We start from the raw sequence: 24,229 nt of genomic DNA, 5'->3' as shown, positions 1-24,229 counted from the left end.
ACACTCGTGCCCACCCTACTCCCTTTTCCCCAAACTGCATATCACCTGCAACATAGCAAGAGGCAAATGCTTGAGGAGGCCATCCAGGTTACGTACATTATTACCTCCTATTTTGCTTAATGATGTCATGAGAAAGGAGGATGGGAGTGTGATTGGCAGTGGGTAGAACCATCCTTAGAGGTTTAAAACAAAGCTGCAGTGAAGAACTCCTTTTTGTAATCACTCAAGGTAAAAATCTGTTAGAGTAAAATAGTTGGTTTTCTTGATGCAATTTTCAGCTGTCCTTACAAATACCAAATGTGCAGGAATTATCCCAGTAAATTTACAAGAGAGACTTGCCAGAATAAGGTCGCAGAAGGAGTAACTTGCAAATTGGAGCTAGACATTTCCTGCAACCCCACCCGTGTTTTCCTTGTTGTTCTCCAAAGTTGAACAGCAGCCTCCATAGCAACAATCTGACCTGCCTGCCTGCAAAAGTCTGTGTTAGTAAGACTTCATGCACTAGCCAGAAAAAAAACAACCCAGAACTGTAGCGGGGCTTTGTTATATTTTTATATTCAGTGAATCCTGCTCATTTCAACCCTCCTCCCCACCTTCACTCCACCCCATATGCATGGCTGGTAGCACCTGTGTGTGTTCATCATGATTTTTTGAATGAGTTTCCCCTTCATTCTCAAAGTTGTTTTTCTGAGTGCGCTCTCATAAAGTCTCTTGCTGGCATTGCACCTTCACTCTAGTGCAAGACGTTGCAATTAACCCTTTCTCAACCCCAGGAACTGGATTTTCCCATAGTTACTGCAGGACTTTGATTAGCACAAAATGCAAGTTTCTTCCAGCTTGCTGGGCAGCGAGAGGTTTAATTGCGCTGACTTGCTTCTGGTCAACAAAGAAGTATACCCAGACAACCCCTTTCTCCTTGCTTGTTTTCTTGTTGTTCTTTTAGGTCTTCCGGCCCCGCACTCCACCAGAAGCGATCGCGCTATGTAGCCGTCTGTTGGAGTACACCCCCACTGCCCGCCTGACTCCCCTGGAGGCCTGTGCACACTCTTTCTTCGATGAACTACGGGACCCAAATGTCAAGTTACCAAATGGGCGAGATAAACCTGCACTCTTCAATTTCACCACTCAAGGTAGCCGGAGATAGTTGAAGGATCGCTTCTTTAGGAAGAAGTACTGGGATGAATGTTTGTTGTAATGCAGATGTTACTCCCTTAAAAGTAGAAATCTCTGAGCAGGACTAATGTTATTAAGCAGTTGCATAACTGACTGTCAATATCAAAAAGAGAGAAAAGGGACTTGGAGTTACAGGACAGATGCCTGATGCCTTCAGTTCAGATTTTGTGTTGAAGTACCGAGGGATGTTATTATTGGATTACATCAAGAAGGCTTACATTTGCAGTTCACTGTCTGCGACCTAGCTGATGGCTGTGTGTGTGAAATATCAGAGTCAGTGGATCATGGAGGTTAGATTATCATTTGGAGATGATCCTGCTTCTTCATACCTGAAACACCATAACAAAGTAGTAATGAATATTAGGTTTGGCAGGAAGGTTATGGAAGATAAATACAGAGGCTTTAGTGTCCAGCTTTTATGTGCTGTACAGTTCATCTGGCATTTGATTGACCCAGTCATTTAGAAAATGTAAAAATGATGGACAACTAACTTTTTTATTTGAAGCCAGGCTGATATTAAATTTTAAAACCGTTCACGTATTTTTTTCCACAGAAGTCAGAAATGTAGAACTGATACCCCCCCAGAATAGTTTTGCCTGCCAAGACAGAGAATGTGATAAGTATGGCATAAAAATATGCTAGTAATTAATTTTGGAGCACTTTTCCTGTTGTGGTTTTGTGGGGTTTTTTTAAGTGATTAGCTGCCAATTCTCACCCTGTGGGCAAGAATAGTTCTGTGTGCATTTTCTGTTGAAAGTCTGAAACACCTTTTGGCTCAGTTAGCATCAATATAATTTTTCAAACTCTTTGCCCCTCTGCCAAAATGTGAAACAGAGCCCTCTCTTTCAACATGTGGAGCCCTTTTATTAAAAAAAAAAAAATTGAGCTTTGTATCTGTACAAAGGAATATGTTAAGCTGCCTAGAAATATGTTTTTAGCTTGTTTTAAGTGTCCGCATTGCAGAAGGTAAATATATTGAAAATACTAAAACATTTCCAAAGATAAACACATTACATTAAACTGTTCAGATAAATAGCTTGTGCTTCCAGGTCACTGTCCTCTGTGCTGATTTCCGTGTATGTTGTTAGAAATTTAATAGTTATGCTACAGGTCCTTCCGTGTATTCCTGAATTGCCTTTCCCCCCCCCTTCTAAGACTATCTTCAGCAGCTAAAGTAGTTTTGATCCCACTATCTTAATACAGCTTCTCCCCTATGCTTTCTGAAATGGCTTTGATTCTGATTGTTTTGTAATGACATTAAGACTGGGTAAATCTACTACATGAAAACAAGGTTTCTAAAAAGGGTTGGAAAGCTCTACAGTGAGTCTATTTAAAAATTCTTAGGGGAAAAACAGGTGTATGTATTGGGAATGTGTCCCTGATTCCCCTCAGGCAGTGTAGAAGCTGCCAGGTAAGCTACCCTAATGCTCAAGCAAATTCAAAGCTCCTATTCCCATCCTAAGGGGCTGATGAGCTCTCCTCTTGCACAGTGACGTTTGAGAATGGCAAGTGAAAATAGTTCCTATGGAGCAATTTCCTTAAGATAAAAAAAGCAAGTCATCAACAGGTGCCAGTTGTACCATCTATAAAGGAAAGGCAGGACACAGATTGGTCATTAATGCATTTCCAAATAAGCTGTGTTGCAGGTGACCAGCCAAACTCAAAAAAATAACCAGGGTTGTTTTAAAATACATAAATACCTTGCTTAGTGCATTGATTTCAAGAACTCTGTAATTAATAAATGCACAGCAGTGAGTCTCATGAGACAGCAGTCCTGACTGTGAACTCAAGATACACAAGAAGCTTTTACTCCTCCTGTGCAGTCCTTGTTCTCTAGTCTTTACCATGTAAGGTCCCATCAAATTGGCTGATCCAGAGCAGAAATTCCAACTGGGAAACAGGTCAGATCATTGGAAATTGGATAATGAATCATGTCAAGTCATGTGTAGTAATTTTAAAAATAAAGAAAGACATCCTTTTGTTTTGAATAGCATTTGTTTTCAACAGACAGTATTACATTTTAGAGTGTTTTATTTGGCTGTATCCAGTTGTCTGAAACCCATGAAGTAGGAGGTAGCTTGCAGGAGTCTTAAGGGCAGAATTTGTAGAGATAATAACATTAATCCAGCCATTAATGCATTGGATTGATTTTCTGAAAGAAATTAAGGGTCACATCAGTTCTGCTGATCTGGGCACTGGTGCTGGTCAGATAGTCTAGAAGAAGAGCACTGAGAGTATATGGAAGATAAAGCTCATAGTCTTTGACTGCCAGCTACAGTTGTGGAGCATGTGGATGCTGACTTTACTGTAGATATGAGATCTGTGGAAGAGAGTATTATGTAGTCATTCTGTATGTTTCTCTTAATTTAAACAACCGTTTCAATAAATATGCCAGTTGGGTTTTGAAAAAATTATTTTGGCCAAAGAAGTATCTCCACTAGCCACAGAGCTGCAGTTCAGTAGCTGTTAGACCTGCAAGACGGAAAGCAGTTTTTCTCTTAGAAGCTGAATTTTCAAACAATCTGTGAAATTATTGCCATTTCGGTGATTGTGCTGGGTCACAAAAGTTAATGTCACTCCATATTGGCCATTGAAGACTGTAAAATTCTTTCTGTGGCTCAGGACTGAGGAATGGTTATCATGCTTCTCTATGACAGACTACATTTTTACTGAAGGGGAGGGGGTTGGGGTGTTTTTCTTTTGTTTGGTTTATTCTTTAACAACCCTGGCTTGTGACCTTTAGTTTTTGGGGTTTTTTTTAAGATAGATACAGAATGCAAAGTTTGATACTGTGACAAAGAAAACGTGATACAAAAATAATTTTCCCAGGGAATTCTTAGAATTGATATATCACATGTAATGATACTGAAAAAAGCACTGCACCATTTGCCAACACTAGTTATTTTCTTGTGTTTGAGAATGAAGATGATCTGATTTTCTAGTAAAACTGGACATTTTCATTTTTATTCCTTATTGGAGATGTTAACTGGCTGCAAATGGTATGATTTGATCAAAAGAAAGCCAGAGGGATTCTCCCAGCTGATGTGAATGGGAGTTGGGTCTTGTGAATGAATTGTGATAGCTGCTCTGTTTACATCATGATATTGAAAAGTTGTCTGGATTGCCTTGACTATAATACCTTCTTGCAGCAGTATTCATTGTAATTAACCCAACCTTGAGTTGCATGTTTGATTTGGATAATCAGGCTACAGTTCATCAGCTTGTCCAAATACTGTAGGGGAAATCACTGAGGATTCTCCGAGATTCTCAATGCTCTGTAGACTGCAGCTTTCTCCTCAGTATTGCCATGTCTCATCCTTACAGATGGGATAGGTGCAAAAATACACTATAACAAAAGTTCAGACAACTTCTAAAGGAAAGCTGCTGACGAACTTCAACCAAAAGAGTTCAATTTACTTTGGTTGCTTCTTGTCTGAATTGACCTGTTCCTCTTAAGTGAAGCATCAAGACATTCAGAGCATGCTGAATTTAAGAAACTTCATACCAAGAAAGATAATGTGGGGTTTGAGAAAACGGGAGCAAGGTCAGTCTTCTGGTCTCTATGAAAGTTTAAGGTAGCTTCAGAGAAATGGTTGCACTTGCATTAAACACAACAAAAAACTAGTATTATTGCCACAGCTGGTGCTGCAAAAGGAGGTGTTCTGACAACATCAGATGAGGGAGGAATGAGAATGGGGTTGAAGTGCCCTTGCAAGGGTGTTGTTCTGTCTGATCAACTGGTTCTTTGGCTACAGCAATGTTGGCAGTCTGTAGCTGCATCCTCGAGGCACCGTGTAGCACCAGAAGGTAGCAAATTTGGTTTCCTTGTTGTTTTAGCTCTGCTTTTGTTTGGGTCACAGCCCTGTATCATTTCCAGAAAATAATGCAGGGGAGATAGAAACTTTCAAAGGAGCAAGGTAAAGAGTACATTCCCAGTAATAGCAGATTTGGAAAACAAATTTGAAAAAAATACTGAAGGAGCAGCATTTTCTAGCACAGAGCAAGATAGTATTGAAGTTTATGACTGGTGTTCTACTTTGACTCTTTAGGATTCATGATTCTTCAGTTTATTTTTCCATTTAAAGTAGATATTTGAAAATTCTGCATAACATTATGAATATATGAATTGAGGATTTTGTATTTGTACAATATTCAGTGCTCTGAATATTGAGGCTTTCTAGGAGGACTAGCTTAGACCTGAACAGATATTACAGAATAGATTGGATGGGTTGCAGGTAATGTAGCAACCTGGTTGCATTCATAAGTGCTAAAACGCAGTGTCAAAGTGTGCAGTAGTAAGAGGCTTGCAAACACGTGAGTCTTCTGTATCTTGTCCTCCCAGCAGTAAAGAAACTTAATGTAACAGTTAACTGAGAAAAAAAATCACCAAGTAGACTACTGATCCCTTTAGGCCGTGAGTTTAAAACTAGCATTAAAGAAAAGCGATAGGCTCTCAAAAATGAACCCAAATAATATGAGACTGTGTCCAAAACCCCCTTGCTGAACCCGTGGTGTGATTTGGATGGGTTTCTGTACAGCCTGTGCTATCTGGAGGTCCTCTGTAAAAAGCTGTCTATTCTCATTTCTCCTTCAGATGACCTCCTGGAGCTCCAAAACTCATCAATCTCCTTCTGTGAGATGACTGTTCACATCCTTTTTACCGGATGTTGCTTTCTCAAGAGACAGCCAGTCACTCCTGTTTCTGAAACAAACAGGACCTGTCTTGTCTCAGCTCGGTCCCACCTTCTGTGAGGCACTAGATTCTCTTGAAAAGGTGCCAGAAGATTGTCAGTTCTTGACAATGTGTTGCCCTTAATCCTCCCACAGTTGTGGCTGTAAAATGCCTATTTCTCATTCTGATACACATTGAAACTATATTAGAATTGGAGCCTAGAAGACATGACTGCTTTTTCCTTGGTTAATGTCCAAGAAGGAATGGTTACATCATTTTGTAGTCCATTTAAAATGCCCAGCTGACCAATTTGCTTTCCCTTTCCCTGTCCTTTTAAAGGATATGTCACCTCTCCTTGGCCTCGCTCAAGGAGATGGCTGTGAGAGATTGGTCTTGGGTTCCTGGGTCCTTGAGAAAAAATGATGCTTGAGTGAGCCAAAGAACTAATTCCTGAAGCTCTTGGAGCAACTGTTCCAGCTGCTTGCTTGCTGAACCAGTGCCCAAAGCAGCACCACTGTTATCAGCCTTCTCCCTGAGACTGATTGCAGGTGGGTTTGTGAAGGGAATCCTTCCAGTGCTCAGAAGCAAACAGCATTATCAGGCCATTGACAAGAAACACACTTGGCTGGTTCTTTGTTGACTCCCAAGCCAGTGTCTTTCTCTAGGAAATAATTCCCTTGCACCACTACTTGTAGTTTTGACAGTCTTGCTCTGGAGAATGCCTTGCCAAATATCACTGTGGTTTCCTCTTGCTGGTTGGCAAAGAAGAAAACGTAACGTGACCTTGTAAGGGCATGTGTTTTGCCTGAGGTTGCTGTTACAGGGGGAAACCCTAGGAGCTGAACCTGCATGTGGGGCACTTTGTGGATGATGAGCTAACTCTGTTTGTTCCACCTCCCCTCCAGAACTGTCAAGTAACCCATCTCTGGCTTCGATCCTCATCCCTGCTCATGCCCGGAACCAAGCAGCTGCTTCAACCCCTACAAATGCTACAGCGGCCTCAGGTGAGAACATGCAACTGCCTGCCTCCCTCCCCGCCCTTGCTCCCCTGCCCAGGCACTTTACCTCTGCTGAGGCCCACAAGCCGCCTTGGCCCTCAAAGTGAACAGGGAGGAAGGGTTTGTTTCAGTATCACCCAAATCCTAACTCAGGGCACTCAGACTCTGGTTTTTGACTGGTTAGTTTGTTGGTCCTTCTCACTCAGACTTCCACTATTAAAAAATCATTATCTCACTTGGCTTTTAGCAATCCTTGTGGATTGGTTTGCACCTAACTTCTGAGCTCTCAGCTGACCCGAAATTAATGCTGACTTGGAGCATGAGTTTGTGATGCCTAGGAAGAGAAGAAACAGCTAGCTCAGTGCATGCAGCCTCCATGTAGCGTGGATGGGGAGGATTTTTTTCCCTAAAGGCATTAGCATTTAAGAGTCTAGTTAAGCAGTTCAGTCAGTGTGCTCACTGTCTCATCTACGTAGTTGCAGTTGCTTTTTACTGAGTTTGTTCATGTTGTCTTGAGCCACAAGGCAGATTCCTTTTGGGTTTTGGCCAGCACTGAGTGATTTTTTTTCTTTGCCTCTTGCTCTGTCTCAAGTTTCTGTCAGAAACCTTTTAAAAGCTCACTGTTGGCCTTTAGCCATTGCATATTGTATTCTGTTTCCAGTGAAAGCTTAAAAGCCTGGTAATACCAGTTGGGAGACTCCCAAAGAAAATCCCAGGTGCTGCAGGATGTAGCAGAGGTGATTCAGTACCCAGCACTTTTCCTCTGAGTCAGCCCTGAGTCAGCACACCAGCCGACTGTCTCGGGGCTGGGCCAGCCAAAGGCAGGCTGCAAAATGGGTGTGTGTGTCCTGCGTGCACCTCAGCCCCATTTGACAAGGGCTGTGACCCCTTTTGAGGTGCAAGGTGCTTTCTTAGTGTAGGATAGCTGAAAAGGAGAAGGCCTGATTAAAAAGCTGTTCTTGAAACATGCAGGAAAGCATTTGCTGGTTGATGTGCCAGACAGTTACCTGATACCTGATGCACTTGGTCCAGCCAGTGCTGTATAGAAAGCATTTTCATACTCTGGGACAGACAGATGCACCCAGAGGCTTCTCTCTGAAATTGTAGTAGCAGCAGATAAAAGCTACAGCTTATACAATTTATGTGCTCTGAATTTAGAAGACAAATTGCTATTTTAAAATTTAGTATGTTTGTTTCACACACTTGGTGGTATTTTGCAAATATTCTTGTTCTCTGTGTGCATCTGTTACCCAACAACTAGTGAGGAAAAAAAGCAGATAAAGCAGTAAAAGTGATTTAAAAACTACAAAATACAAACGTGCAAAATTATTTTAAGCCTTTCTGAAAAATATTGTTTTGCTTAGTGTTCCTTTCATGCCTTTTATGGAGTTCTCTTTGCCAAGACCCCAAGATAGGGTCAAAAAATCTGTTTTCACTCAGCACTTTTCAAGGGTCCATGTGGGGGGAAGATGCATTAGGTCGAGTCCTAAATGTGAAGTATTTAAAAAACAAACAAAAAACTCCCAGAAAACCAAACCAACCAACCAACCAAAAAAACCCAAAGCCCACCCCACCCTCAAAAAAACCCCCGTGTTAATTATGTCAACATTTTTGAAACTTCTGTTTACAATCACTTCACTGAGTTGGGATAAGACCCTCTATTTGTAGTTCAAACCAAAAAATAATATTCTTGCATCTTGGACGTAATTGGAAAGAAATTGTGAAATTAAGTTCAGCTTGTGGCTTTGGGTTTCTGCAGCACAATCGATTGGTTGTTTCTTAATCACATGGGTTCTCACAGCAGATGGTGGCAATGTCATCACAGGTATGATTTTTAGGATTAGGTCCTGTTGAGGTCATTTTAATCTGTTGTGCTACATTTAGGAAGAGATTTTCATAGAAGGGATTCCTTCTTTCTCTATACTCCTGCACCTCCCAGAGCAGTGAATGTTGCATTGTTCAGTGACTTCAGCAAAACTCCCACCTAACCCAGGGCATCCTGGTAGGCAGGAGACTTTTCTGCAAAATGTTTGCTTATGTAACTTAGCAGTACAAGTTCAGAAACTAGTTTTTTGAGTGGTGATGATGCACCAAAATGTAGCTCTCAAAGCAATAAAGGGAAAAGCAAATCATAGGTAACTGTAGTTGACTTTATTAGTGTGTAACTTGTGCTCTATCTAGCAAGCAGAACTGACACTGAGGTTCAAGTGCCCGTTATGTCCAGCCTGCTCCATGAGCTTGAGGCACAGGTGCACGTACATTGCAATGCAGCGTGCCTGTCCATCCCTGTAGGTAACCAGGTGGGTGGTTGTTACCTGCTTGCATAATAAATAGCTCCTGTTATTTTTATAGCTGTCCTGCAGGTGTGCAGCCATGTCAGAATCTCAGCTTTCTGATAAGGTGTAAAGCACCACTTTTGATCATGCAACAAGGCAGGGTCATAGTTAGAGAATAACTAGCGAAAAGAGGGCTATTTGTCCGAAGTCTATCCAAGCAGTGTTTCCTAGGAGACTTAGCAGCTGTGTGATGTGTTAAGAGATGGAAAGATTGACTTTGCAACGTACCATGTTAACAGGGCAGGTTTCATCAAGCCAGCAAGACTAGCCCTCGTGCTACCAGTATGACACACATCTACATTTTTAGAAGTTATCCAAAGCAAGTAATTTTTGTTAACTGCTAGATTCACAATGATGATTCAATCACCCAATGCAACAGTAATCCTGGGATCATGATCTTAAATGCAGGGGAATTATTTTAAGTAATTTTTCAGTGTTAAAAAAACCATTTGTTGTGAATTTCCTCTTCTCTTGAGGCATAAAACTGGACTCACTGTAGTAATGGCACCAGCGAGAGTATGAAGCCTTGCTGCACTGGCATTAGTAAATTCACCCAAATGTTTCTGAGAAATTTTTTGACATTAGTAGCATGTCTAAAGCAAAGTGGAGGAAAAGAAGTATAAGATTTATTGGCCACTGCTTGAAATAGTGTGGTAGCTTTCTGTGAATTACACTGGGCATTGATTAAAAATGCCAGCTCAGCCATGCTTCTGGGGATGCTGCCTGATGTAGCTGGAGGAGGAAGAGGATGGTTTCATAGCTGTGCAGCCATGGCACCCGAGGGGGGAGCATGCACACCAAACCAAATGCATATCTGCTTATGCGACTACATATTTTTCTTCCTGAATCAGCCAGCAGCAGTAGTTACCTCTCTGTTAGTCAGCATTAGGGATGGGAAGAGCATAATTGCCATCTGCAGGGAAGTTGTGCCAGCAGGGATTCTGGGGTCATTGTCTCAGGCATCCCGCTGTGTTGATCCCATGTAATTCCAAATGCAATGATGTGCCTGAACTTTCGGCAACAAAACAGATTAGAGTTGGTGTTACCTGCCACTGTGTGGTAGTTGAAAAAGACCACAGTACTCTATAAAATAAGATTTAGTGCATTTGTGATATTCCCATTGAAGGAATTTTGGAAAACTTTAATTTCTTAACTGGGAGAATATAGACAAGAAATTAACTCAGGTTTCTACAAGCTCAGCACAGGGATGATTCCATGACAGAGAAGTAAAAATTGCATATTTTGCTCTTGCCAGTTTTGCTCAGAGCCTGGATTTTTACATCCACAGGCAGACAAAATAGGGAAACCAGGCTTTCCTTCTCCTTCCACTTATCTCCTCAGCTGTCTTATGAGGATTCCCCGACTGTTGGTAGCTTTGTTTCTGTATCTTTGCAGATGAGCAGCACAGTGTGTCAGCATTACAAATCCAACCAGCTAATGCTGTCATTAGTGCTAATGGGCTTTCTCAGACCGGGCTGGCGTCTCTGTCATTCTCTGAACTGTGGCCCTGTCTTTGCTTTCCGGGAGGTTTCTGAGGAGTGTCACGTACCCTCCAAGAAAACTGAGGCATTCCTCAGAAGGAAAAGCTGACTTGGAGGAGGTTTTCTGCAATGATGAGAGATGCTTTTGCCCTCTGTTTGAAAGAACTTTTGGAAGCAGCTGACACTTAACCCCTGGTGACTCTTCCTTGCCTGTGCCAGGTGGGTGGTTTAGGACAAAGAGGCTGCTCTGACCTGTCTGCCGAGTGCTCATCTGTCCTGTGCCAGAGAGCTGCATCCAGCTCCTGGCTGTGCTCCCCAGCAGGGCTTTGGCAGTGGCACAGGCTACTGCTTTGCAAAACAGATGTCTTTTACCATCATTGCTGAAGGCCTAGGTCTCCTTCTCTTATGCCCAAATACTGATTTCTCATAGAGAGAAGGAGTAAATGAATGTCCAGAGAACCTCATACTCCAGTTGTGCTCTTTTTCCAGTGCTTCAGCAAAGAGATGCTGGAACAAGCCCCTCTTCGTTCCTTGGATGTCCTGTCAATGCAGTCAACAAATGAACTGAAATGTCAAAATACTGCATTTTCTTGTGGGCTTGGAAGCAAGTGCAACCTTGAACTGTCCCAGCCTTGGGGAACTTCTCTGTGTTGTTGGACTGCATCACCTGACTGACTTTCTTTTGACATGTGGCATATATATTTCTCAGAAACTCTCCCATTAGAGTGATGATAGAAAAGGAGCATATATTACATGGAGCTCCATCCCCTCCTCTCCTTTGCTTTATCTCTGTGCAGTAGCAATGTAATGATAACAACTTCAGCCTCTGCTGTCTTCAGGAAATGGAGATCAAAAGGCACATTTTACATCAGCAAATGAAATATAAGCACTTTCTGTACACATATAGAGAAATCTTCTGCCAACAATACAGACTCCAGCTGGACTGCTTGCATCAGGCACTGCCAGCAGATGTTGCATTAACTGGAGTTTATTTGAAAATTAATCTAGAACAGGCACGCTGAGAAAGTGTAGAAACTGTTACCTGGCTCGCTGGGTCACTTTTGATTTCCATAGTCATCGTTGGTCTGCATGCATGTGGGATTTGGGAATTGCTCCTTCAGGGAAATTCTCCACATCGGAGGATGTCTCTTGCCTGCAAGGCTAGCTTCCCAAATAACGTTGGTATTGTTGTCATGCTGCATTGGGGCTTTAATTGTATGAGGGTATTTTTTTATCATCACGGTCATTGATTCATGGGGGAGGGGATGCAATTAATTTGGCATGAGATGAAAAGGAACAGGAAAATCCGAGAGCAGTCATCTGGCATCTTCTGCCCACAGGACAATTTGCCTTTCTTCCCATACTCTCCTCACAGCATTTCCTTTTCAAGTAGACATCACCCTCTCTTCCCACTTGTCCGTTGTGTTTCTGGATGCTGCTGTTTGTTTGATTTCCTATTTTTGTCGCAGTTGTGTGTGTTACTTAATTTGTGACTCAGCAAGTGCTGCCCATCTCTAGACAGCATGTGTGGTGTGGTCGTCATGCTGGAGGGAAGGGATGCCATCCAGAGGGACCTTGACAGGCTTCAGAGGTGGGCCTGTACAAACCTCACGAAGTTCAGCATGGCCAAGAACAGTGTCCTGTACCTGGGTCAGGGCAACCCCAAGCACAAATACAGGTTGGACAGAGAATGACTTGAGAGCAGCCCTGAGGAGAAGGACTTAGGAGTGTTGGCTGATGGGAGCCAGCAGTGTATCCTGTGCTGCATCAAAAGAAGCACGGCCAGCAGGTTGGGAGAGTTGATTCTTCTCCTCTTCTCCACTGTTGTGAGACCCCACCTGGAGTACTGCATCCAGCTCTGGGGTCTCCAGCATAAGGATGTGAACCTGCTGGAGAGAGTCCAGAGGAGGATGATGAAGATGATCGGAGGGTTGGAGCATCTCCCCTATGAAGACAGACTGAGAGAGTTGATGCTGTTCAGCCTGGAGAAGAGAAGGCTCTGGGGAGACCTTAGACCACCTTCCAGGACCTAAAGGGGGCTACAGGAGAGCTGGAGAGGGACTTCTTACAGGGGCATGTAGTGATAGGACATGGGGGAATGGCTTAAAACTGAAAGAGGGCAAGTTTAGATTAGATATTAGGATGAAATTATTTACTGTGAGGGTGGTGAGGCACTGAAACAGGTTGTTCAGAGTAGTTGTGGATGTCCCATCCCTGGAAGTGTTCAAGGTCAGGTTGGACGGGGCTTGGAGCAACCTGGTCTAGTAGAAGGTGTCCCTGCCCATGATGAGGAGTGGAACTAGATGATCTTGACAGTCCATTCCAACCCAACCCATTCTATGATTCATCCCATTGCCTTTGCTCATGGTTGCACTTCCAACCGTGATCAGGTCAGTATGGCAGAAGAGGAGTGGGGTTTCATTACTGGGTTACTGTAGACCATTGTCCGGCTGCGTTGCCCTGCAAGCTCTTCCATGCAGGAGGAATGTCACTGCTCTCCCCACCCACCAGTTGTATTTTGTCATGTCTGGTAGCTATGCTAGTCATACAGTCCTTCAGTGTGAGGTCAGTAAATCTGTTCTTTTTATAAGCCCTTTCCACGTGTCTTTTGGAATACACTATTTGCCCAGTCTGCCCTCTTCTGTACCAAGATAATAAGTCTTTCTGATGTTTTTTTCCTGTTGCAGTTTTGATAGCTTTGCACTTAAATGAAGTGGGCGAAATGTATGGCAGTCTCTTGTAGAAAACCTCATTTAATATCTTTTTCTCGTTCCATATTTTACATGTTTAGATGTTCACCCACTTACTTCTTTGTGCCTTGACTAATCAGATACTAGATAAAATGGTTCCAGGTGAAATTGGTGCATTTTTTTCCCCTATCAACTCTTGTAGCACTACAAACATTTTTTTTTTAGAGAAAATACTTGATGCATGTGACCTATGAAAACACAGTTAACGGTGAATTTCCTTTTGCTATTTTTTTGCAAACACTGTTTTCTTGGAACGCACTTTGACACATGCCCTTGATCCTGTGACTTGTCTCTGTGAAACACTGTCCCTCCCTGAGAAGAGAAGGTGTTGGAGACGATTTACTGCAGAGACCCAATCCTCTTTTGATGCCCTGTGCTTGTGTAAACCTTGTTACTGGCTTCAAGCCTTAATGTTAATCTGCTTCAGCAGTTCAGAGAGCGGCAGATCCAACTTGCGTTGAGCAACACAGAATAAAGTAGTAAATTTGAAAGACATTTTCTAAAGCAGCTAGTGCATGAGTTACACAGTAGCATACAAGCTGTTTCTGCCAGGGGAGCGGGCTTGTCATGTTCGTTGTCTGCGCCATTCACACAATTAACAGGCAACTTTGTTATAAGAAGAACTAACAATACGAAACTTTAGCACCAGTGTGAGACCTTGTCGTGACCACAAACACTTGATGTGTTGGCTTTGGCTGTGCCAGAGTGCCTTGTCCTGCAGTTAGAGTTGGGGGAACGTAACACAGGCGACTTGCTACTGCTCAGGTACTGCAAAACCTGCCAGAGCCCAGCTGGGTGTTTGCATGGCAGCCCTCAGCCCCCCAGACTGCCTTTGTCCTGCTTAAAGGCCATCTTTCCCCTCTCCCCAGATTGCATTGTTCCATCTGCACCCCTGAAGGCAGGAGAGCATCCTAACCAAACAGCATCTTGTTGGGAGTTGTGGGTTTCCCTGTGTAGAGAATGTTGTAGTTGTTTGAAATGTGTCTCTATTTTGGAGGTAATGCTGGTTGTTTTATCTCTCTTCCCTTCTCGTCTGTTGTTTGCAGATGTTAACGCAGGAGAACGAGTTCAGACCAATAGTGTAGCTACAGCATCAGCCTCCAACTCCACCTGAACCAGTACCAAGCAGCCAGCTGCACAGGAAAAATCACCAGTAATTTTGAGTCTTGCTCAGCAACACTGGTCACATTTGGAAAGAAAATTAAAAAGAGGAAAAAAAAAAAACCAACAAAACAACAAACCAACCAACCTGTTCATTTTAGTGTTCAATTTTTTATTATTATTATTGTTGTTCTTATTTAACCTTGTAAAATATCTATAAATACAAACCAGTTTCATTGTATTCTCACTCTGCAGGGTGTCCGGGGCAGGGGACTAGGTGGGGGGAGGAGGGAAAGCGGAGCAATACAACACACCAATGTCTCTCCCCTCGACAATCTCTTCATGTTGGAAGTTTGCTGTTGTGTACTTCAGAACCAGGACTCTTGCCTCATACCCCCTCCCACAACAGAAAGAAGGAAAAAAACAAAACAAAAATACCCCAAACCTCATTCTCTGCTGAAGTTTTTTTTTTAACCCTCTTTTTTTATTTTCTTTTTAAGTGAAGTTTCGGACTTTGATGTAGTGCACAGCTTGAATTTGGTCGGGAGCTTAGCAGGGGTCATTCAACAGAGCTCAGCGTTTCTTGTCAGCAAATCCATATCCCAGGTTATCTGAAGAACTGCCCCGGCTTGGCATGGGGAGCAGGCGAGGGGGAGGAAAAATGGGTGGCGGGGGGGGGGGGGGGGGGGTTTGCCGTGTGTCTAAGGCTTGAACCGCTAGCGGAAGCCTTTCATTTTAAAAATCAGTGCTAGCAATGAAGAAATCTACAGCTTCGTATGGGAAAAGCCTTTCCCGAGTGAGTGATATATAATATAATACACACACATGCACCAACACCAGCGGTTGGCTTTGCCGAAGCAGCCCCTTTGCCCGGCCGGAGCTCCTGCTCCCCGTGTGTGGGGCCGGCGCAGGGCAAGGAGGACGGTCAGCTCCGGCTTCAGCAGAGAAGAGCGGACGAACAAAATCCTCAGCAGGGGCAGGGGCCCAGCTGGTGGATGTTAAGGGACTTTTTGGAAAGTGGCCACTGTGAAAGCTTGTTTGGTTGGGTTTTTTTCTCTCCCTGCCCCTCCCCAGCTCTTGATTTGAACAGGCTTCCCTTTCCCAAGGTGCGTACAGGAAAAGGACACCAGGGGTTATAATGTGAACTGTTAACAGGCTACTGGTTTATTTTGTAATATTTTTTTTAAACTGCAGTTTTAACTTGCAGGATGCCACATTCTCCGATAGTTCTGATTTTAAATCCACAGCTAGAATCTGTATTTAATTTCATCTTTTTTTAATCTCTTGCCTTTTTTTTTTGATCTCTATTTATTGATGCATGTTGCCACGTCGCCATTATGTTAGAATATTAAAATACACATCTGAATGCTCTTGACGGTAATTTGTACCTGCTGACTTGTAGGAAAGCTGGCTCTATGAGTGTGTGTGTATATATATTATATAAATATATACATGTATACATAGATACAGTACTGCTTTTTTTATTTTTGTCTACGATCTCAAATCAGTCTGACTGAAGTGTGAGGTGTATGCTTGTTCTAGTCCATCAGTTCAGGGTCCGGGTTTCCTCCCTGCGACAGTGTGTGGCGCAAGCATCCACGTCTCTCTTCCTGAAGTCAAAGCAATATTCCTCGCGAAAGGGTCGGGGGAGCGGCCGGAAACGAGACTTTTGGAGACCTGATCTTGTTGTAGGCTTGCGGTTGGTGTCCGCTCCAGCCTTATCTCCTCCTTCAGAGAAACTGTAGTCGCCTTTGGTGCTTACCGAGCTGTTACCGACCTGCGGATCTCTAAGGCAAGCAGTTGCTTTTCGGGAGCACGCGGACCTCCATGTGGCCCGGGGGTGACCGGCAGTGGTGGCTTTGGCAAGCTCGGCCACTGCAGGGGCAGCAGGGGCTTTGTCACGAGCTCGGCGCGTTTCTTCTTGTACCTTTTGTGCTGTTGATGTGGGATTTTTTGGAAACTGTCTCTTAGCAGCCCTGGAACTGATAAAAGCCCTGCCTTCTACCTCCTGCCTGACACATGGAGGATTTGGGGAGGCAGGAGCTGTTTGAAGAGGTGAGTGACCACCTACCGTGAAACCGATAAACCCTCATGTTATACCCTGCGGCCGTTTGCTGTTGGGCACACACACAAAAAAAAAAGGTTTTAAAGCTTCTTAGCTGTCATTGCATTCCGGCTGGCTGCAAAGGAAAGCACACCCACGTTGAGAAACAGAAGGCTTTCCAAATCCTTACCTGCAGCTTAATAGAAAGGGCTGAAGAGTGTCTTGACGCATGCGCTCGGCTAGTCAGTGTCCTGAAAGGTAAGTGAAGGGGCTTGGTTGACCCAGTGATCCAAATCCATGCGGGAGACTCAAAAAGTAGGACAGTGGCAGGGTATGGATCTGCTGTATAGACAAGACTGCTGAAGCACTGGCCACAGACGCTGTTCTTTGGAGGCAGTAAATTACTGAGTCTTTAAAAAACAAAGTAATAAAACTATCAAAGAAAAATTGCTGCTTGTGCCAGGAAATGTGGCTTTTCTTTTTCGTTTTTTTGTTTAGGACTGGCGGAGGGGAGTTAAGAGCGTTTCTCTCTGGTTTTGTGACTGTGCTGGCGTCTGTGTGTGGCGGGTGTGGGTGTGTGGGGGGGGGGGGGGGGGGGGGTCAGGGGCGCCCCTCTGGTTTTATTTCTGTTTTCAAGGATCATAGCAGGATCACACACTCTTTTATACAAGTTAGATCCAGGTCTTTGAACAACCTTTTTTTGTAAATAAGGAAGAAAAATTAAAAAAAAATCACAGGAAAAAAAAAAAAAACAACAACAAAAACAAAGCTCCTCACCAAATTCAAGCTTGTACATTATTATTTTTGGTTGTTTTTGAATTTTGAGTTTTATTGTTTTGTATGTAAATATGTGGACCCAGGAACTGTTATTAATGAGCAAAAAGTTACCGTTCAGGGCAGTGATTCTGTTTAATAATCAGACAAAATGTAGACGAGCTTTTTAAAGCCATATAGTTTTAACTCTGTACAGTAGGTACCGGCCTGTATTATTGTAACAATAACTCTAGCGATGTATAGTGTATCTATATAGTTTGGAGTGCCTTCGCTTCCATGATTTTTTGAATTTTATTTCCCTTTTATTTTTTTCTCCTTCTCCTTTATTAATGATGTCTCCCACCCCAAACCCGCATCTTTGCTCCCCCCTCCCGCTTTCTAACTCTTTGAGTGCTGTAAGGTTTCGGTGATACCCTGATCAGTAGCGGAACGAAAGGAAAACGTCTCCACCGTCATGCATTTCATTGGAGCCGTGGCTTTGTTCTGGAAGTCTCCAAGTTGCCCACCCTGCCCTTTCCTCCTCCCACTAGCAGTGACTGATTTTGTTCGGACACTTGCCCCAGAGCTCATTTAGACTTCACTTGTCTTTCCCCTCAGTCCTGTGCCCAGAAGCCCTCTGGGCAGTAGCAGCTTCCAGGAGGCTCAGCCTTTCCACCCTCCCTGCGGCTGTGCCGAGGGCAGCAGCCGGGCTCAGTGAGCGGAAAGGACCCCCAGGGAGGGAAACCCCCCACATCCCACAGGGTTGCTGCACTCGGAGCCATTTGGCTGCGGTGGGAGCAGGGGCATCGCTGTAGGAGACTGCAGTGGTTTTTTCTACTGGGAGGACTTTCTGTTCCCTTTCTTCTCCCTATTTTTCCCCCACATCCCTCCCCAAAGTCACTTTTGTTTTCTTGAGATAAGTTTAACATGACTCTTGATTTCTTGTGCCCAGCACGAAGGCCTTGTTTCTAAAACTAGTTTGCTTGTGTTTTACTACCTTGTTAGTATTCCACATAAGATTGTCTTGAATGGGAAAACACGTAACTCTTTACCAAACCAAAGGTTGCTGTTTTATTTCGAAGCATCTCGTGTTCATTCCAGTGAAGCAGAGGCTGCACTTTCTTTCTGGTGACACGAAGGTCAGTGATGCCAAGCTGTTGGTGACAGTCTGCTCAGAGCTGTCCCTCTCTTCTTTTACTCTCTTTTGGACTTGTTTTTTAACCCAGTGTGGTCTTGATCTGTCCCTTATGTCAGCCCTGCTGTAGAGTGGGTCTCTGAGCCAGACTCGGTTGCAGTCTGTCTCCCCCAGTGGGCACCCAATCAAGACACTGGTGTTTAATATTAAACTTATCAACCTTGCTAGGGAAAAAAATAATGACCTGCAAAAGAAAATTGGCTGGTAAAAGATCCCTGAACACTGTCCCCTTGTTTCGAAGACAAGCTCTACCTAAAATGATGGCAGGTGCCTGCAGCTTGCAACTTAAAATTCCCCCCCTCCCTGGTTTTCAGTACTTGGAAAAACAGAAGTCAAGCAGCCTGTCAGACTCTTACTCCTGTACTAGGAACCTCAGCCACCGCGGAGAAAAAGGAAAAGCCGATGAGGAAAAGCACAGTAGGGTATTCGGTCCAGGCTCTGCCTTTTGGAGACTGCCAGCGGGTACCCCTGGGGTGGCAGCTGATTTCCACGGGGCTCTCGGCCGGTTCTGGTCGTAGTTGGCTTCGTTTTGCAACACTGCAATAATGGCAAAACGACAGGAAAGGAAAACAGTACCTAAGGGGTTAGCTCGAGAAAAGTAGCTTCCTTGTGTTGGTCTTTCTCAATTTATTTTTAATATATATATATAAAATATATTTATATATATATAATTTGCTTGCCTGTAAAATTTGCGTTCATTAATGTGTTGCTGATGGATCACTTGGGCCTGTACACACCAATTAGCGTGACCACTTCCATCTTAAAAACAGAAACCTAAATATATATATATTAAGGACTGTGGGTTGTATACAAACTATTGCATACACTTGTGCAAATCTGTCTTGATTTAAAGGAAAAGCAAAACCTGTATAACATTATTACTACTTGAATGCCTCTGTGACTGATTTTTTTTTTTTTCATTTTAAATATAAACTTTTTTTGTGGAAAGTATGCTTAATGTTTTATTATTTCCCCCGCCCCATTCCCCTTGTAAATACGTTTTGTTCTGTGTGACTCGGTTCGGAAATAGTTAACTGGTACTGTAATTTGCATTAAATAAAAAGTAGGTTAGCCTGGAAATGAAATTTAAAAAATACCAAGTGTGTGGTCTTTATTTCAAAAAATTGCCCCTTTCTTTCCTCCTCCTCTCTCCCTTCTCTGACCCTTGTTCCTCACCCTCACGCCTCTTTCCACTCTGCAAGAATAGGTGGACATAAATCTTTGTAATAATAGAAGAAAAACCACAAGAAATGAGCATGTTTTCTTAAATGAACTGTGTTATTCCATGCTATTTTTCAAGAGATGCCAGCTTGTCTATGATACCGTTTGATTTGATGGAGAGAGGAACCCTGGGACATAAATATTTCAAATTGAAACCAACCAATCTTCCTTTACCGTCCACCTATAGATACAAACTTAACCTGTGTAAACTGCTGGCTTGAATCCTGCACTCATGGTTGTTTGGGTTGTTTTTTTTTTAATCATTGGATCCCATTAGTAATGTTATTTGGTGGTGATCTGTAAAGTTTGTTGAGACCACGTCCAGTGGACCGTTCCTCCAGCAAATCAGCACGTAGCTATCTCTGAGTTGGGTTTCCGGTACTGGATAATGTATGTATTAAACATGACATGTCTATTAGCGCAAAAAGAAAAAAGAAAAAAAAAAACCTTTTTTGGGCTGGCTGACCTGGCCGAATCCATTCTGTCGCTATCCTAAAGGCTAGATGCGAGGTCATGTGACTGCTGCTTCAATAAAAACAAATTTATATTGCAAAGAGGCTCCTCTTGGTTTGTTTGTGTGCCACGAGCCGCGGTTTTCCCCACAAAACCTCTGCTGGGCTCCAGGCTGGAGCCTCCACTCCAGAGCCCCTCCAGAAGTGAGAGGTGGGTGGGAAGGGCCACACTTCAGAGAGACAGGGACAGATGCCTCTGGATAGCTGCTCAGAGAGAGACCTTGGTTTAGCAGAAGGGGCCCTGTGCCCAAATTCAGCCAGGACTGGAGAAGTGCGAGTCTGGTCAGTGCCTTAAAGGACTGAGGGGGTGAAGTCTGGTGCTTCCTGCAGAGCGAGGCTTCCCCTGCCCCGGACAGCTGGCAGGGACAGGACAGTCCCTGTCTGTGACGAGTCCACACAGTAAGTGTTGCCTTACTCTGCAATCCTCTTTGGATTGCCAATACGTGCAGTTTGGGGGCTGTTCCTGCCCTTCCTGGGTGCTGAAACCGCCCTTGAAGCAGGTGCCAGCCCCCCCCGGCTCTCTGACACAGGCTTGGGGCTTGGTTTGTTCAGCCCCTGCTCCTCTGGGTCACCAGGATAAGGGGGCCAGGCTGCCACCAACAGCCTGGCCACCCCAGAAGCAACACAGGTGAGCAGTGGCTGCTGTCCCTTCACTTACATTGGTCCCACAAGGTCACCAGGGTTGGGGCTGCATCCAACTCATTTGGTGAGACTGGGGCTGCTCTGCTCGGCCTGTTTGATCCCTGGTGTTAAAGGCAGCCAGTTACACCTGCAAAAGCATCGCTGCCTGAACTACAGCACCTCTCTAGGTGAGTTTATTGATTTAAAGCCTGCCTCTGATGGGGAGTTCATCACAATCCTCAGTGATTTGGGGTGGTGGTTAGTCATCCCTGGGCACTTTTCTAGTTGCACATGCCCTGAGGCCTCCTGTCTCTTCTGAACTTCTCTCACCACAAATGCAAGATGTGGGCTCTTTTTATGTGCAATTTTTTGCACAGCAACCCTCAGCTTCAGTTTCAGGTCTCTCTTCTGAATGTCAGAGCCCCTTGACCAGGACTCAAACACCTCATAACTTCTTGCTAAGCTGACTAGAAGGGGATCCTTTGTATCTTTGTAGTATTTTCAATTGTATCTCCTCTGCCATTGTTTTTAAGACCCTCCTTAAGCAGTAGATACCAAAACCAGACAGAGGTTTCCTCAGTAGTCTCCCCAGTGTCAAATAAAGGCACTAGAGAGCATCTTGCAGCTGATGCCTGTCTATCTCCTTACCTAAGTATTGCATTCGCCTTTCTGTGAGGAGCCTGCTGTTGTCCAGTTTATCCATCGCTCCCTCCTAATGTAACTCCTGCAAGCATTGCCAACGGGACTCCTAGAGTTTTATATTCCAATCACCCTTTTAAAAGATGTAATAAAACATGTTTGCATCAAGAGCCAGTCCCCCACACAACCTTCCAGGGAATGGTCATTCTGTCGCTGTTCCCTGTGAGAAAATACTGCTTGAGACCCGTCTGCAAACCAGGTTCAAATCCACTTAGTTGTTGGTCACCAACGCCTTTGAATGACTTAAAATGCTAATCCAAGCGCAAAGCAGGACCAAGCTGAATGCGGTACAAAAGTCTGCTCCACTGATGTGCTTTGTCTTTATCGACTGAACTGCCAGCCATCTGCGTTGGAATTAAAAGTCAGCGTCAAGGCTACTGGCACCATTTGTTATCTGGAAGGTGGCAGCTTTCAGGCTGCTGGTGGTAAGTCCAATTTGCTTTCTGTGGGAGAAGAACAAGAACCGCAAAGGAGGAGGAGGGAAGCGAGCCACAAACTATGGACGGGAGAGAGAGCAGGAGCACTGCAGTTTGTGCGTGAAGCTCCAAGTCCAGTTGCTTGGAGACGGTGAGCCCAGCAGATGGTACACAACTTCATTAGCCAGTCTTGAACCTTGCTTCCCTCCCCTGGCTCTGGGAAGGGCTTGGCTGAGTTGTTGTCCTGTCTTCCTTCACTAGTCTTGCAGGGTGGTGTTCCTGGCAAGGGCTGCTCCATCACTGCTGGCTTAGCTAAAGCAGTTGTGCACAAAGGCTGCAGGGTCAGACCTGAGCTGCTGCCAAATCTGAGGTCTGTAGGAAAGGAAGGTGTGTAAATATCAATGCCTCACAGGGCACAGCAGGAAATCCAGGCTCCGGTCTGGGTGTGAGTGTCATACAATGCCAAGTGTTTGGAGCAGAGACCAGTCCCCCAAACAAACTCCTGCTTGTGCTCCTCACAAGAGACAGCACAGGAGTGTCTGGGCTGTAAGGGAGAGCTGACAAACGCGGCAAACACCTGCCTTTGGTCAATGCAGGAATGCAGCCCTGGATCTTACTGCACACTCAGCTAAGTCCTGATGTCCTGGAACAGATGTTTTCTTGGTGTATCCTATTGCCCTCTGAGTATGCATGCAGTCAAGTAGGTCTCCTGTGCAGTCAGTGGAGTTAAAGCCTTCTCTTCGAGGGATTCCCTGCTCTCTGCATCACCTGTCTCTGCTCACATACTCCCAAAGTAAGGCTGGGTCCTCCACGACAAGGTAAGCGGGGAATGACCAACCTTTTCCCTTGTGGAAGCTTGCAAGTGGCTGCAGCAGAGTGTTTGTGACCAGGGTACTCTGTCAGGAGAGCTGCAGTGGGGCAGCCTGCCCAAGTCCAGGGCAGCCTGCAGAGCCCCCTTGCTTGCCCCAGAGTGACAAAATGTGGCCGTGGGCAAACAAACCCTTGTCCCTGGGCAGAGCTGCCTGGCAGAGCACAAGCACCTGTCCCAGCAGAGGAACCATGGGCCCTGTGTGTGATGGTGGGCCCTGGGAACCTAGAATGTAATGGATTGCTAAGTAGAGGAATTGAGGGGTTTGGGTTGGATTTTGGTTGGTGGATTTTTTCCCTAAGCAAAGTTTTTAAAAACTGGTGAACCCATGACTTAAAATAGGATTGTTCACTGTAACTTGCTGCTTGAACTCCCTGTGCTTTACACCACCTCCAGAGAGTGCTGAGTGGTCGCAGGGTCCAGACGCCCGACAGGTCTTGCCAGAGGGAAGCTGGGGCTGCAGGGAGTAAGGTGGGGTCATGTGTACAGTGGGAACAGCATGTGAGCTTGAGAGGGAGCAAGACGTATTGACCCTGCTCTCATCAGCCCATCAGCTCCCTCATTACTGCCCTCTACAACTACCAGAAAGGAGGTTGTAGTGAGGGGCGGGGGTCAGTCTCTTCTCGCAGGTAACAAGCAACAGTACAAGAGGAAACGGCCTCAAGTTGCACCAGGGGACGTTTAGATCAGGTATTAGGTAAAAAATTCTTCATGGAAGGGGTTGTCAAGCCCTGGAACAGGCTACCCAGGGAAGTGGTGGAGTCACCCACCACCCCTGGCAGTATTTAAAAGACATGTAGATGTGGCACTTGGGGACACAGTTTAGTGATGGGCTTGGCAGTGCTGGGTTAATGGTTGCACTTGGGGACCCTAGAGGTCCTTTCCAACCTAAACAATTCTATGATTGTTTGCTACTGCATAACAGCAGCCATGCCCTCCTCCTCCTCCTCCTTGTCTTCTCTTGCAGCTCATTCCTCTGCCAGGCCAGAGTGTTCAGGAGGAAGTTGGTGCTTACTGGCAAAACCCAGGTTGTTTTGAGAACATTTTTACTCAATGAGAGTTGCTTTGGATGCTGATGTTTGTGACCAGCCTTCGGAAAAGGGAATACTGGGTGAATACTCCAGCTGAGAAGTCTTTGGACAATCTCAGTTACACCTCATTCCTCTTTTAAGATTTTTGTATCATAGCACCAGGCCTAGGAACAGGTTGGTCAGTGGAAGCTGTTTCTGCTGGAGACAAGAGATTTGGGGCCCAGACAGCAATAAAAATGGTTTGCATTTGGCTGGAGGCAGAAAAATTACATTGGCAGGTGGGGAAAGGCTTTAACAGGTAAGGAATCAACATGGTGTTTTCAGGAGGCTTTACAGGGAAGGGCTGGTTATGATTGGC

At 44.5% G+C, this 24,229-nt stretch overlaps 1 protein-coding gene across 2 annotated transcripts in view; it reads left to right on the top strand.

The window, feature by feature from the left end:
- Positions 1 to 19,599, top strand: part of GSK3B (glycogen synthase kinase 3 beta) — a 152,639-nt gene extending 133,040 nt beyond the window's left edge. For both annotated transcript variants that reach the window (XM_027653682.1, XM_027653681.1), the window contains 3 exons: positions 944 to 1,130; positions 6,751 to 6,849; positions 14,457 to 19,599. In XM_027653682.1, the coding sequence (XP_027509483.1) occupies positions 944 to 1,130; positions 6,751 to 6,849; positions 14,457 to 14,524 (354 nt within the window). In that variant the 3' untranslated portion in view covers positions 14,525 to 19,599. The remainder of the gene's footprint in view (positions 1 to 943; positions 1,131 to 6,750; positions 6,850 to 14,456) is intronic.
- The last annotated feature ends 4,630 nt before the right edge of the window (positions 19,600 to 24,229 follow it).

The sequence above is a fragment of the Corapipo altera genome, unplaced genomic scaffold (assembly GCF_003945725.1).
Source record: "Corapipo altera isolate COAL_440 unplaced genomic scaffold, ASM394572v1 61, whole genome shotgun sequence".
Classification (NCBI taxonomy): Eukaryota; Metazoa; Chordata; class Aves; order Passeriformes; family Pipridae; genus Corapipo; species Corapipo altera.
This window is presented reverse-complemented; position numbering and strand designations above follow the sequence as displayed.